General features: G+C 42.6%; 1 protein-coding gene across 1 annotated transcript; it reads left to right on the forward strand.

The window, feature by feature from the left end:
- The first annotated feature begins 2519 nt into the window (after nucleotides 1–2519).
- Nucleotides 2520–4956, forward strand: sox17 (SRY-box transcription factor 17). Its single transcript, XM_083778009.1, has 2 exons — nucleotides 2520–3118; nucleotides 3602–4956. The coding sequence occupies exons 1-2, from the start codon at nucleotides 2776–2778 to the stop codon at nucleotides 4531–4533; spliced, it is 1275 nt and encodes a 424-aa protein (XP_083634135.1). The 5' UTR covers nucleotides 2520–2775; the 3' UTR covers nucleotides 4534–4956.
- Nucleotides 4957–15699: the final 10743 nt, after the last annotated feature.

Below are 15699 nucleotides of genomic sequence, written 5' to 3' on the forward strand. Positions count from 1 at the left end.
TACTTATACTTTTGATACTTTAAGTAGCCTATATTGATACCAAAACCTTTATAGGCCTACTTTTGGTCAAGTACATTTTGAATTTCGGACTTTTACTTGTAATAGACTATTTCTACATTGCAGTATTGATAGGCCTACTTTTATTTTGATGTGTCAAACATCAAAAGTCCGATAGAGGCAGCCGCGCAATAATCACATTTCACAACACTGAAATGTGACTCACGTGACTCAGTCTCACGATCGAGAAAGGCCGCCATAGGCAGACCTGTATCCCAAGAGAAGACAGACTATGCACCCACTGCACACTAAATGAAGTGGAAACCGAGCTACACTTCCTAACCATATGTCCATTGTACCAAGACATCAGAGACACATACTTCCCACAGATTACAACCACACACGGAGATTTTGAAAACATGACCAATGACAAAAAACTCCCATTATCTGCTGGGCGAAGTACAACAATGTGCAAACACAGCAGCAAGATTTGTGAGCTGCTGTGATAGGAGATGGAACACAACCACCCTAAAGACTAATCATTGTGTATATTCCTGCACTATACCTGCATCGAGTGATCTTGGTACATAGAAGTTGATCTATTGGGGAAAATATTATTAGATATTTTAAGACCCCGTATCAGGAAAAATACAAAGGGATGATAGGCCGTGCTGGAGGCAGTGTGGGGCAAAGAAAGCCAACCACTTCCACATTTTCTGGGGGTGTTTTGGAACAACATTCACAAATCACTGTGTTCAGTATTTAATACCTTTTAACTTCACAACCTTGTACCTGGGCCACATTGAATGTCTTAACCAGTCGAGATACACAAAGCTACTGCAGGTGCTCTTGGCAGCCAGCAAAAAGTAAATAACAAGAAGATGGCTATCCCCAATCACACCCACAATGGACGATTGGCATGGAATAGTCCTGGATATTTTCAAAATGGAAAAATTAACATACATGTTAAGAACTAGATTAGACAATTTCTACCAAATTTGGAACAACTGGATAGTGCACATTGCCCCTCTGAGAGCGGACTTTGTGTGATCTCACTGGTCCTTTGCCTGCTTTACGATTGTAGAAAATGTTTAAGACACCTCTCCTTCTCTTATGGTCGAAGACCAAAGCTGTATTGTTTTTGTCCCCCTCAGCAATAGTGTATATACTTTCGTTTTTTTTGTCGGTTGTTGTTTTTTTGTCTGTCTTTTTCTGCCCACTCTTTTCTTTTTGTCCTCCTGAAATGTTACAATCCGAAGTGATATATTGCTCTGTTTGTCCCTGTTTAAGTGTGGACTTGATGTCATGTGAAAAAGGACTATACAGAGACATTGGAGTTGGAGCCACATGGAGGGGGGATGAGGGAGGGAAGAGGGGTGAAAAAAAGGAAAAATCTTGGGAATTGCTCGTGTGTCATATGTGAAAATGCTATCTGTAATGTACTGCTCTTTCCAAATAAAACTAATATTATAAAAAAAATATATATATAAATTGATCTATTGAAGATCCTGACCTTCAAAGTACATAATTTTTGTTTTGATTGTATTGCTGTATTGTTGTATTGTTCTTTCTGCTTTGGCAATGTAAACGTATGTTTTCTCATGCCAATAAAGCCCTTTGAATTGAATTGAATTGAATTGAATTGAATTGAATTGAATTGAATTGAATTGAATTGAATTGAATTGAATTGAATTGACTCAGACTCACGTCTGAGAGGTTGGCATCAGTGTTTATCTAACCCAATCTTGACTTAATTGTTTATTGTATTCAGTATCACAATGTGCATGGCAAATCCTCAATTAGTGCCTTTTGATGAACGGCGTTTCATTAAACTCACAGTCAATGGTATCGAAAACCATCATGCGTAATGATGCCTTTGTTTCCGTGCGTAAACCTGTTAATCCACATTTTAACACACCGTTAACTGCCCTGCAGTGCCCAATACACAGACATCACAGTGCGATGTGTGTATTGTCTCTGATCGGCAGCGCAGCGTGACTCTAATAGCAGTGAGAAAGAACAGTTTCAGTCGAACCATGGCTGATCAAACAATTAGCCTAAACGACCTGCATGTTAATTACAAATGCAACGTTATCTTTCTACTACTCTCAACTAGCCTGCTCAAGGCAGCACATCATTACTTGCTAGAACAGTAATACTAGCATAATAATAATAATAATAATAATAATAATAATAATAATAATTAAACAAAATATATAATGTGTCATGCAAATGTTTAATTCATAAGAGAGTAGGCTACAGGCTAAATAGCAATCTGATTTGCCACTAATTAGCCAACAGTCTGAGAATTATAGTTTTAGGTTTTGGCATACACTGCATGTGAAATCCCCATGTATCCTCGGACAGTCTCACTCCAAACAAGGTTCGAAGGAGGCGGTGGTTACTCTCAACTTTTTTGCACCTTTGTGGTATTGGGTCACTCCCACCTTTGTTGTGATTGGTTGCCTTTGCGTTTATAGCGCATCAACCTTTGGAGATATTCGGTCAGTAGAGTAGACGATTCAGTCCTGCAGGGTACAGCACTCCGGCTATTAATGAAAGTGACTACTTTGCTTTTCCATTTTACTCTGAAGAAAACTTGAAACGTCTGAAGAACTTGACTCAAGGACTTGTATTTTTTTTTTTAGGGTTAGTAGTTTATACTTCTTTGCGTCTCTCTCTCTCTCTCTCTCTCTCTCTCTCTCTCTCTCTCTCTCTTTCTGTGTGTGAGTGAAACCAGCAGCGTTGGTTCTCATATTCCCTCAGCTGGACAGAGAGATGAGCAGTCCCGATGCGGGGTACGCCAGCGACGATCCGACCCAGGCAAGGTGTGCGACGACGATGTCAGTCATGATGCCTGGTATGGGACACTGCCACCAGTGGGCAGACCCCCTGAGTCCCCTCGGGGGTGACTCCTCCAAGGTGAAGAACGAGCCGCCCTGCGGTGCGTCCGGCTCCGGCTCCGGCGGCGCCGGCAACCAGAACCGGCCGGGGAATAATAAGAGCGAGCCGCGGATCCGACGGCCCATGAACGCGTTCATGGTGTGGGCGAAGGATGAGCGCAAGCGACTGGCCCAGCAGAACCCAGACCTGCACAACGCGGAGCTGAGCAAAATGTTGGGTAAGGATTTCAGACTTTTTATTTCTCCAGTGGCATTTATGAATTATCATACTAGTGTAGGCTACTTTATTGTTATTATTATAGCATACGTCCACCGTGCTATCCCTTCTTTTAGACAGTTACAAACATAGTGAAGAGTGGTCATACAGTTATTTGTTGCAGTTGCACCTTATTGTTATTAGTTTTATATTACATTTTTACATTTTTATATTTGACAAAGACTTGCTACTGTTTCTAATTATAATGAACACACCAGTGGGTGAAAATGTCCCAGTAATGTAATGCAGTGACAATTAGTTGATGCACTCTATAAAGGTTATTATTAATATTGGCCAAAGCTTATCTAGAGATGTTATTTTGGAAATCGCAGACCCCCCTAAAATGGAGATGAGCTATTTTTGACCACATCATCACGCGACCCGACATGCGTATCATGACGTTGTATGTATCGCTGATGCACTCTGCTCTCGTTTCTGTGTGCAGGAAAGTCATGGAAGGCCCTTCCTGTGACCGAGAAGCGGCCCTTCGTGGAGGAGGCCGAGCGCCTGCGCGTCCAGCACATGCAGGACCACCCCAACTACAAGTACCGGCCACGGCGCCGGAAGCAGGTGAAGAGGATTAAGCGGCTGGACTCGGGCTTCCTGGTGTCCGACCACCACCACCACCACCCGGCCTCCTCCGGCGCCATGCCCATGGAGAGCCTCGCACTGGGCTACCACCACCACCACGAGCACGGCGGCTTCCAGCAGCTCGGCCACTACCGCGACGCCGGCGCCTCCTCCTACGAGCCCTACAGCCTGCCCACGCCCGACACCTCCCCGCTGGACGCCGTGGACACCGACTCCATGTTCTTCCCGCCGCACCCCCAGGAGGACTGTCACATGGTGCCCGCGTACGCGTACCACTCCCAGGCGTCCGACTACGCGCCCCAGGACCACCCCCACCACTCCAACCACCTCCTGCACAGACACCTGACCTCGGCCCCTCCCGAGCAGGCGGTTTCCCAGTCCGCCCCGTCCTACATGGGATGCCCCAACCCTCTGGCCATGTACTACAGCCAGCACTGCAGTCCCGGCGGCAGCGGCGGGCCCCCTAAGCGGCACGCGGGTGGCCACGGTGGTGGTGGCGGCGGGGCCGGACAGCTCTCCCCTCCCCCGGACTCTCTCGGCCACTCGTCGGACGGCGTGGAGCAACAGATGCACCACCACACGGACCTGCTGGGTGAGGTGGACCGCAGCGAGTTCGAGCAGTACTTGAGCTCGTCGTCCTCCTCAGCTGGGCGGGGAGGAGCGGACATGACGGGCCTGTCCTACGGGGTTCACGAGGCTAGCATGCAGGGGTCGGAGAGCCTCATATCGTCTGTGCTGTCCGACGCCAGCACAGCTGTGTACTACTGTAATTACAACAACTCATAGCCTGTAGCCTCCCTCGCTACCGTCCGGCCGCGGCCATGAGGACACAAGGCCTGAGCCTGACCTCAAAATACTTTTGTCTCTAATTCTGAAATTGTTTTTTTTTCTTTGTTTCTTTCATTAATTCAGTCACAACTGAACCAGAAATCCCACGAGATACTAAACTGTTGATTGACATGCACACGAACGTGCACACACACACACACACACACACACACACACACACACACACACACACACACACACACACAATATTGAGGTGCTGTAGAATATACCCGACACTGGATTTTAACTGCCCCTTTTCTCTATGCAGGAATATGAATACATTTTGTGGTAATAAACTATTGTACAGTCAGTATTTTAAATCGTATGTATATACTGCAGGAGGTGTTTTATACTTTTTGCACTTTTTTTGAGAAATAAAATGAAAAATATAGCCACATTCCTTCTTGATTTCATTATTACATTTTGGTTGTTTCATTGGGGTTTTTTTGTATACATTTATGATGGAACTTGATAAAACGTTCCATATTCAGAGTAGCTTACAGGACAGCAGCGAGACTGTTTCCTTTTATCCAGGCACTGTGTCAAATTTAACATGAATTTGCCTTATATGAGAACTTCAGAAAGTAGCCATTAAGAGTCAAGTCAAGGTTTTTAACATAGGTTATTTTAAATTTAATACGGATAAAGCTTACATTTTGTCTACAGATTTTTCCTCATGGGTGGTGTTTATTTATTGCCATTGACTCAACGAGCATATCGATATTACGGCGTGTATTTTGGTTTATTGGTCCCTCCTCCACGCGAGGAGGCCCGGTGAGCTCATGGCTCTGACGACGGGTGTTTTCACCTGGAAGCAGAGCGACCGTTCTACAGTGGAGGTCCGTGACCTCCACTTCCTGACCTGCCCTGAACGGAGGAGGTAATCTCAGGGTCTCTGCCTTATGCCATATGGCGCCTTGTTTTCACAGCACGGACGGGAGCTCAGTTTATGTTCCGGACATCCTGTCTGTAAATGATTTTTGTCTCTCCTGATTAATGGAAAGGACCATTACATGTTACGTGTCCGTTACACACCTCTCTACCAAACAGTTGAGACATATTCTCAAATCTTCTATAATAGGCCTGTTTTAGAATGTTTTTAATTCAAGGCATAGTTTTCAAACAAACAACTTATTTTATAATTGATTATGAAATAGTGCTCAATTCAGGTCAAATAAAATATATTTACATTTGTGATGATATTATGATTATTTATTTTTAGTACATCTGAACAAGTTATCCACCTACAACAGACCTGTGCCCTTTCACAGTACCATACCGGTCTCTGCAGTGTCTTAAACAACATCACATCCACATTTTGTTGGATGAAAGTAATGACCTTTCGACGGACAAGGCCAGAGGCAAAGAAATTATTTAGTTTGTATTTATAGTTGAGAGGTTACCATTTTTAAAAATAGACCTAAAATAGACATCTCCTTTTTTTTAAAGGAAGGGCTTCTTCTCGCAGGGGTCAATCGCCCTGAACCCTTATGATCCATTTTTAGCACTTCAGAGGAAACATGTTCCAGAGGTGTATGTTTATGTGTGCTTTGTTCATGTTGAATAATGTTTTGAAATAAGGGGTCTGCATGTAGCCGAGACAGAGGCTGTATCTAGAGGTAAATAAGACCGGTCCGGTCCTTCCCACGGTCACCGTGGTGATGTCACCGCTTCTTTAAATATATTTGATTTATTGAATAGGGCTTGTTTCCACTGTGGTCCTATTCAATTCATCAAGAAATCATCAATACTAGCAGCAGTAAAAGTATTTTATTACAGAAAAACAGACCGCAAGGTTTTTTTTGGTGCTATCTTCTTCTTTTGGCACGCGAAAGACTTGTCTAGGTCCAGTTGCAAATTGCAGACAGGTGCTCTTTTATCTAAAAATTTATCTTGAGCTGCTTCAGTGATGGCGAGACGTGCACTGTTATGCATAATTGCAGTAAAAATCTTAATACCCTAAAACCATCACTATACATGTGCACACTTGTGTATCGTTTAACAGGCAGCTGTCAGTACACTGAAGAGTGTGCATACCACACACATACATTCACAAGAGCTTTCTCCACCCAAACAATACAATACAATACAACACAACACAACACAAACAAACAAAACAAACACACCTGATACTAGGTTGAATTTGTGTTACCTTATCCTCCTTGCCGCTCCCCGCCTACACAACGTGAAACACTTTGCTTCAGGCCGTGCGACAGGAAATCTATTCTAATTGGTGTGAATATGTTTAAATGGAGCCTATACAGCTGAGTGGCAGTTTTAGCCCGTCTGTTGTCATAGCTAATGGGGGCATAACGACAGGCTCAAGTCCTACTATCCCTGGGGGATCAGCAAGGTGGGTGGGGGTCACCTGCACGGAGAGACCCCCCCCCAAATCCAACCCTAAGGCTAATCAATGAGAGGAAGCACTAAGTAGATTTGGCCCATTTTGAATGACATTCAATGTAAAAAAGAAAATTTAAGTAAATTCAGCAGCAAAACATTCATCAACAATTTTGTTCTTGTCTCTTTTTCTTGCTTTAATAGATTTTTTTGTTCTTTTTACGTGCATTGAATAACAATGGTCAGCCTACTTTGAAAAAACATATAGTTTTCCAGAGAGAGAGATGTCTTTATTCTAGTAAGCCTATTTAATTATACACACATGTATTTCTTATATTTTCTTTCAATTTACATTGTGTATCCCTGCACTGTTTACACCAAATGACCTTGGTAGAAATATACTGTACATTATGAACGGAGCAACTACCTTTAATAACAGTTGATTAAAGTCCTACTATTTGTCACAAAGGTTTTTATAAGCTAACCAAATATGTAACACAGCTCTGTTTATATATTTATTCCCATTTATATGTAATATTTAATTGTACATACATTGTTTTGTTCCACTTTTGCTTTGGCAATGTACATTTTTCATGCCAATAAAGCTCCTTTAAATGAATTTAATTGAATTCAGAGAGAGAGATCGAGAGATCGAGAGATCGAGAGAGAGAGAGAGAGAGAGAGAGAGAGAGAGAGAGAGAGAGAGAGCATGGCCTATAGCCTAGGAAATCAGCAGTGTTCCTGTTACTATGACGATCCCTCTGTCCGCGCAGCCTGACAGACAGAGACACAGTCAGAAAGGCAGAGATTACAGCTGCAGCTGCCTTCATGAACACACAGGCACTTAAACTACTACACTGATATAATCTGATCTCAGGTAACCAACTGCCTTTGACAAAATACAGTTACATTCACCCATCAGGTTGGTTGTTTTATATACAATCCACAGGTGCAACACCACCAAAGTAGTTGCAAACATGTTATAGTATACCTTTATGGGAACTTAAATCGGCACACAAGCAAAGCCTAAGCTTAAATATGTCATTTTCAGCAATTGACGTATATGTACTTGCATGACAAAGTATAAATGAGTCAGAACACTAATGGAAGTGGAATTTAAAACTGGAACATATGTCATAATAAGCTATAAGCTATTTGTGGATTTGCTTTGCATTCCTTCCTTGCGTTATGAAAAGTTGTGATGTATTATATTGTATTCAGAAACCATGGCATGCAGCACAGGGCCCATGTAGGATTACTATAGGATTACTATGACAACAAAACGCACGCATACATACAGTAAGGCAGCAATGAGGTCTAAGTCCTGTAGCCCATGTAAATGACAATAGAAACCAGCCTGTATGGCTTTAATGTAGGCTACTTGCTGCTGTATAGGTGTTTACGTAAAGCAATGTGGCAGCTACTGAAAACATGCTGTTGGTGTGTATAATATACCAAGATTATAATTATGCACGTGTACATACACTGATGTTCTTTTTTTTTGCACTCTCTGTCTCTCACAGACAGACAGAGACAGAGACAGAGACAGAGACAGAGACAGAGACAGAGACAGAGAGCAACAAGGAGACATGGACAGAGAGACAGAGACAGAGACAGAGAGCAACAAGGAGACATGGACAGAGAGACAGAGACAGAGAGCAACAAGGAGACATGGACATAGAGACAGAGACAGAGACAGAGAGCAACAAGGAGACATGGACAGAGAGAGAGAGAGGGCATCAGGGAGACATGGACACAGAGACAGAGAGCAACAAGGAGACATGGACAGAGAGACAGAGACAGAGACAGAGAGCAACAAGGAGACATGGACAGAGAGACAGAGACAGAGAGCAACAAGGAGACATGGACAGAGAGAGAGAGGGCATCAGGGAGACATGGACACAGAGACAGAGAGCAACAAGGAGACATGGACAGAGAGAGAGGGCATGGACAGAGGGAGACATGGACACAGGACAGAGACAGAGACACAGAGAGAGAGAGACAGAGAGAGACAGAGAGACAGAGAGCAACAAGGAGACATGGACAGAGACAGGGAGACAGAGACAGAGAGACAGAGACAGCGAGCAACAGGGAGACATGGACAGAGACAGAGACACAGAGAGAGAGACAGAGACAGAGAGAGCAACAAGGAGACATGGACAGAGAGAGAGAGAGAGAGAGAGAGACAGAGACATGGACAGAGAGAGAGAGGGCATCAGGGGACCCAGTTGATTAAGTCATTGATAGTGGATTGCATATACAGTATGTGTGGCAGCTGCAGGGGAGGGTGTGGCCTGCCCTCCGTCTAAAGCGGGCCCGTGGCTGCAGGGTTGTCGGTAATCCCAGGCATATGCTCTCCCTCTCAGGCACTGATCGCTTTTATGGTCCCTTGCCTAGCATGTCAGGACCCTCCGTCCAGTTGTGTTCCCCACTATATATAGTTCCCCAAGCACTAGTAGTCAATCTCTGCTCAAAGCTGTGACTCAATAGTTTATTTGTCTCCCCGATTCTGGCTCTTGTGTTTGTCTCATGTTTATAAATAGGACTCTCATGAGGGGTGTGGATGTTAGAAAATGTGTGTGTATGGGACTGGGGAGGACGCCCCTTTCTTTCTTTGTCGTGACCTCAGTGTCCAACTGTCCATAAAGGCAGTGGTTCTATAGGCAGTGGTTCTCAAACCTTTTCATGCCAAGGAATATGCAAGATTATTCAATTATTCAAACACTTTCAAGAGTTTCCCCCTCACATTTTAGCGCCCTGGAACCCCCCTCCAAGGACCGCTGTGGGTCCCCGGACCCCACTGTTCTAAGGTGTTTTCCTAGCTCAGCCCTTGCTACAGTGTGTATACTCATCATTAAACATAACAGCATTTGAGTCTGACCACCACTTTGCATCATCATCACCTCTGTTAAACTTTGAAGTACACATCTAGTAGAAATCACAATATAGACCAATATAGACCATGTGGCCAATAAAAGTTTGATTGATTGATTTATTGACTCAATCAGTCAGTCATTTAATTATTTTATGAATGAACAAGTAAGCTACTCAGAAATGGCCTGAACGAACACTTTTCAAGGAGGGTATGGCGGCGGTGACACTAGTGGCAGGCAGGGATTGAGCCACAGAGAGCCGAATACATTCCAGAGCAGCCGTCCTGATCAGCTCTGCCCTCCGTCCCGTTCTCCTGTCTGAATCCCTCTGTGGGCATTCCGCACAATTTTTAGCTTGTGTCCAGGCTGGGGAATGATTAGAAGATGACTGCATCAGCAGTCAGTTTCCTTTCCACTGTTTTTCTTTGGAGTGCTGAGAGGTGGGGGGGAGAGCGCCACCGGGAAACAAGACTACATGCATCGTATTCTAAATAAATCACACCCGTGTGAAGTGAGGGGCGCTCTTATCATCATACATCATCATGATGTTAAATAGACACTATTATTTGTATTGTATTTATAGACACTACCTATTTGCTCAGACACTGACATAAAATTCCATTCATTGTCAATGAGAATTTGTTTAAGACAAAAATTGACACTAAGTTCACGTCATATTTGGCAGATATTTTACCTAATTTCAATGGCAAATATTGAGACGTGTGAGGACAAAAGCTGTATATAGGAGGGGCGCTAGGCCGATTTGCTCCGACACTATGACGTACAATTCTCGATTCAATGTCAATGGGAATTTAATGTTTGTGTAAGACGAAAATCTACACTAATAGCTTAATATAGCCCTCAAAAAAAGCTTTTCCCAATCAATGAAATGTAGTTATTTAGTCACAAGCTCTTGTTAATGCCTTTCATTGGGTGCTATTTGGGTTAAAACTAAATATTTTTTGAGTAGGCCTAGAGTTGTTATCATCCAAAAGAAAATGCAGATACTGCCTACATTTCTGGTATTAACTATTATACATTGATTTTGTTATTTAATCTTAGATCAGTGGTTCTCAAATGCAAAGGACCCCCATAAGTCTCAGAGTTACATACCAGATAAGGCCAGGGTCATTTAGAACATCTCACCCTGCACTGCTGTCTGTCATGGTCGCATGTGTGTGTGTGTGTGTGTGTGTGTGTGTGTGTGTGTGTGTGTGTGTGTGTGTGTGTGTGTGTGTGTGTGTGTGTGTGTGTGTGTGTGTGTGTGTGTGTACGCATGTGTACTGTGTACGGCTGTACGCATGTTCAGCTTCAGGTTCATTTATTTGTTTGTCCCCGTAGGGCGATTTGGTTTACAGCAAAGCATAACACATGCAGGCAGGTAACATGAAACACAAAAACACAGTAAAAAGACACATAGTACACATAGACCAATAAAACAGGATGGCAGTTCAAGGTATCATTGTAACATTGTAATTCATAACATTTTCAGAACAGTTGTATAAATAATTCATACAAGCGAGTCAGGTGACAAGTTACCTCCTCCTCCTCCTATCGGCATGTAGAGCCTGGATAGCTACAGGCACGAAGGAGAACTTATATCTATTGCTTTTGGACCCTGGAACTTTTAGGCGAAGGCCAGAGGGAAGCAGCTTGAACTCAGAGCTGAGGGGATGGGAGTTGTCCGTACAAATGGACTTGGCTTTCTTGTGTGTGTGCACTGTGCACCTTAATTCTCATTGCATTTAGTTAGGTCTAGACATCCCTCCGTAGGGGAAGCAGTGAGCAATGCTGTACTGTGTGGCACACGTCTGTCAGTATGACTTAGAATATACTCACAGGATACACAGTGACAAACTTAAAAACACCAGTGACTAACTCCTAACAGGATTAGGTCTGGTTTAGTAGGGAAAAAAAGTAATAGTAATTTATCAACTTGCTGGCTTTGTGGACATTTTTGTCAAAATTCTATTTTTGCCACGGACAAATATTACCAGAAACAGAAATAGCCATGAATGTACACTACTAGTGCTCTGATCCTCAAAGTGGATTGACCTTCATGGTTCACCAAAGGTGGTCGAAATGGACCATTACAGGTCTGTAACTAAGAATGTACAAATGGAATCAAATGGACTTGTACTGTACACTCCTAATGTGCCATGAATATAGTATAGTGTCATACATGTTCTGAAGAAAACCTGGAGACTGACATTCAGTAATCGGGTCTTACGATCAAAATAATTATGTGATGTAAAAAACAAAATCTAAAATGACCCCTGTACTGGAATGATTTTTTTTACCTGGATCTGCCAAACCATTAATGTATATCGTGTCAAAGGATCTAATTTATTTTGTGTGTGAAATATTGAGTCATATGTGATTGCTATCGTCACATTCATTACCAAAATAAAAATGACTCACTCACGACGGGTGTCCTCAGAGAGAGGCGCTCCTAACCAGACAGATGTGGACCATTGTGTGTGTGTAGCATTATATATTTTTTTTCTATGGATCTTTAAATCTTTCCGAGAGCACCTGTCCCTACTTCCTGGTTCCGATGACTCCTGTTTGCTCTATCCATGAAAGATTGGCTGGGAACATCCTCTATGCAAGAGGAAACCATTGCTCTGTCAAATTCACACCACTCTTACAATTTTGGGACAATCCGGTAGGATTTCCTAAATAATAAAAATAATGTGAAATTGATTCTAAATAAAGGCAGAAAGGGCAAAGTGGCATGACCTCAGGTCAGGAGCCTTTGTTGTTTTATTGTGTGTGTGTGTGTGTGTGTGTGTGTGTGTGTGTGTGTGTGTGTGTGTGTGTGTGTGTGTGTGTGTGTGTGTGTGCTCGTGCACGCACACATAAATATACATGTGTTTCCCCATGTTTTTGTATGTTTGTGTGCAATATGTTCATGCATCACAAGCGTTGTTGCTTTTTGTAATTTGCACGTTTGCAGATTTTCTTTTGCATTGAAATACTGTATTCAACAAAATACAAAATTGTACTTGGTGTCCGCACATTTAGTTGAATTACATACATTTCTTATTTAAAGATTTAACCCTGCTTATTTGTCTTCTTATATGCGGTTGCATTTTTACAACAACACAAATTCCCATTTGTCCTGCCCTGATCTTTAAAAGAAGCTATGATCCTCTGCACAGGAAGTCTTTGTGTGCCGCTGTTGTTGGCTATGAACTTCAAACAGATATCAACCACATTCACACTGAAATAGCAAACAGCCCACTTCCAGTTCCCCAAAAGTTGACAATGTGTTCCTCCCAATGGTGGAAAGGCAACTAAGTACATTTAAGTACTTGGGGTAGTTTTACTTTAAGTCTTTCACTTCTAGAGTCAAATAAACTTTAGTAACTATATTTGCAGATGTATATTATTAATGCAAAATGCTGATCTGCTATTTTTTTTTTACTTTAACCTATGCCATTATTACACAACTACATTGTTAAATACAGGCCTTTTAATTTCAACAGAGAAAAAAATAATCAGAGTAATTCTATATCCTCATTGACCTGTCCATCTAAGATGCCAGCTATTATAGGGGTGAAGTGATAATGCGAATGCATAATGCAAATGCATAAGAACTGCCTCCCCCAAATGGCATATGGTCCTTGGTAGTCCTGGTCTTGTGTGGTTATGTCCATTTGTGTCTGTTGTCTTTTTCTGTTTGTCCAGTAGTTTTAGCTTTATTTACAGTATGTGCCACATTATGCTGTTGTTGTAACGCTTCAATTTCCCCTCTGGGATTAATAAAGTATATATATGATGTGTCATAAAATATTGTTATGTAGTAGGCCTATGTGCTGTTTACAACTTTAACATGTTTTAAATGGATTTGACTGCTGGGTAAATATACCTGGGTTCCAATAACATTATATGAGCACTTCATTTAGTAGGCTACTTAAATTTAGTACCATATCCAACCATAATTTTATGGTCTAAAGAAATCGCAATAATCAGCACATAATTATTGAAGGATTAGCTTGAACCCTAACGATAAAACAAAGTGGATAAATACAACTGTCAATGGGTTTCAGAACAAGTGGCTTCAATCCACTTGCCTTCCAGATTACAGCACTTGCATCGTCAGTTTTGGCCACTGGGGGTCACTTGTGCACAGCATGTTAAGCTGTGAGAGGCTATAGTTCTTGAATCAACCTTTTATCAGTTGAAGTTCATTTTGTCATTTTCCTCTGACATATAAAACATTTCCTGGCCCAACATGTTGTTAAATGTGTAGTAAAAGTAGTTCTCCCAAAAAACTACTTATTTTCTATCAATTACACATCCTATGAAGGCTTGAATTCATGGAGACTTTTTTTTGTCACATTCCGAAGCCAATAAATTGATGATATGTTTCCTACTGACCCATCGATGACCCGGTCATCAAAATATTGTCTCTACAAAAGAATCTCCCTGAATTCAAGGCTTCATGGGGTGTGTTATTGATAGAAAATAAGTAGGCCTAATCTTTTAAGGAACCTCACATCTTATAGTCCACGGCCGGCCAGTGTGAAAATGGAACCAAATGGACACCTTAAGGGTCCCTTAATTGGTTCCATTTGTACACTGTCAGAGTTACAGACCTGTAAGGTTCTGTTTGGTTAACTAGGCCTATCAATGATTTAGCTGGGGACTCATGCCTCTGCTTTTGATATCCTCCCTGATTCTTTTTTGTCCAGGTAAGACTGAGGTAAATACATGCAAAGAAATAAATAGACGATCTACAAGCTCGTTCTGAGCTTGTAGGTTTTGTTTGTTGGTTTGTTTACTGATGAGTGATAAAACAATGAAGCTAATCATCTGGGGACCTGTGCCATGTGGGTCCCCATCCACAGGTTGATAACCGCTGCTGTAGTGATCCGCCCACAAAAGGAATAGAGGGTATACGCGTGACATCATCATCAAACCCGGAGGTTATGCAGGAATGCCTACTGAGTGTCATAAAACGACTTTCTGGCCTTGACAACCCATGCATCCAAACAGAAAAGTCCTATCTGGTTGCATTTAACATTAAACAATGTTAAACTCACTTTGCCTGTTGCTTTGCCACTCAATGTGCCATTCACTGTAAGCATGCGCATACCCTCTATAGTTTGTAAAACCCAGCAGCACTAATGAGGCAGGAACCTGAACCTGCGAGCTATGAACCTGCAGCTATCACTGTTACGTTCCAATTAGAAAGGCTCCACCTTTTGGTCCCTCGACTAATGTGCAGAGGAAGTGCGTGCCAGAGTCCTTTAAGAGAGTTAAGCGGGTGAAAGAAAGTACAAGCACGTGAGCCTGCACTATACCGTATAGTAGCACCAGGTGAGAGGGCGCGTCCCAGTAATCCCTGCGAGGGAAGTCATGTCACGGTCATGCACACACACCATGTTATTCCAGGCCGCAACTCTTGCTCTACGCATGTCATTGTTCCCTTGTCACATAGATCAACTGGTGATGTTTTCCTTGGTGATTCCTTACAGGCTAATTTCATTTATTGTGCTGCTTTACTACCAGTCACTAGTCAGCATATGTTACCGCATTTAGCCTACTGTACAGTAGGCTATGTTTGACAAGGTGTGTGTGTGTGTGGGTTGGTTTTGTTTTCTGTGTACATACCGTACATGCATGCATGCATACCTGTATACATGTGTGTGAATGCATAAACTTGTGTGTACAGTGTGCGTGCATGTGTGTGAGTGTAGAGGCTGGGGGGCAACTCATGACCAATTGTCCGGTTGCACTGCCTTTTCTGGATTATGCCTATATACCCCTCTCTCTTTCTCCCAATTTTGTCATTATGCCAATTCCCAGTCATCTCTACACACACTGGTGTAGTCCCTGTCACTGCTGAGTGCTGACCCCAACAGCTGGTCATATGGAGGGTGTAGACGAGCATGTCTCCTCC

This window comes from Protomyctophum parallelum (genome assembly GCF_964188405.1).
Source record: "Protomyctophum parallelum genome assembly, chromosome: 12".
Lineage (NCBI taxonomy): Eukaryota > Metazoa > Chordata > Actinopteri > Myctophiformes > Myctophidae > Protomyctophum > Protomyctophum parallelum.

Excerpts from the sequence above, each read along its gene's own strand:
- sox17 (XM_083778009.1), top strand. The coding sequence starts at position 2,776 with ATGAGCAGTCCCGATGCGGGGTACGCCAGCGACGATCCGACCCAGGCA. Across the intron at positions 3,119-3,601 it reads GGAGCTGAGCAAAATGTTGG|GAAAGTCATGGAAGGCCCTT; the intron begins GTAAGGATTTCA and ends TTCTGTGTGCAG.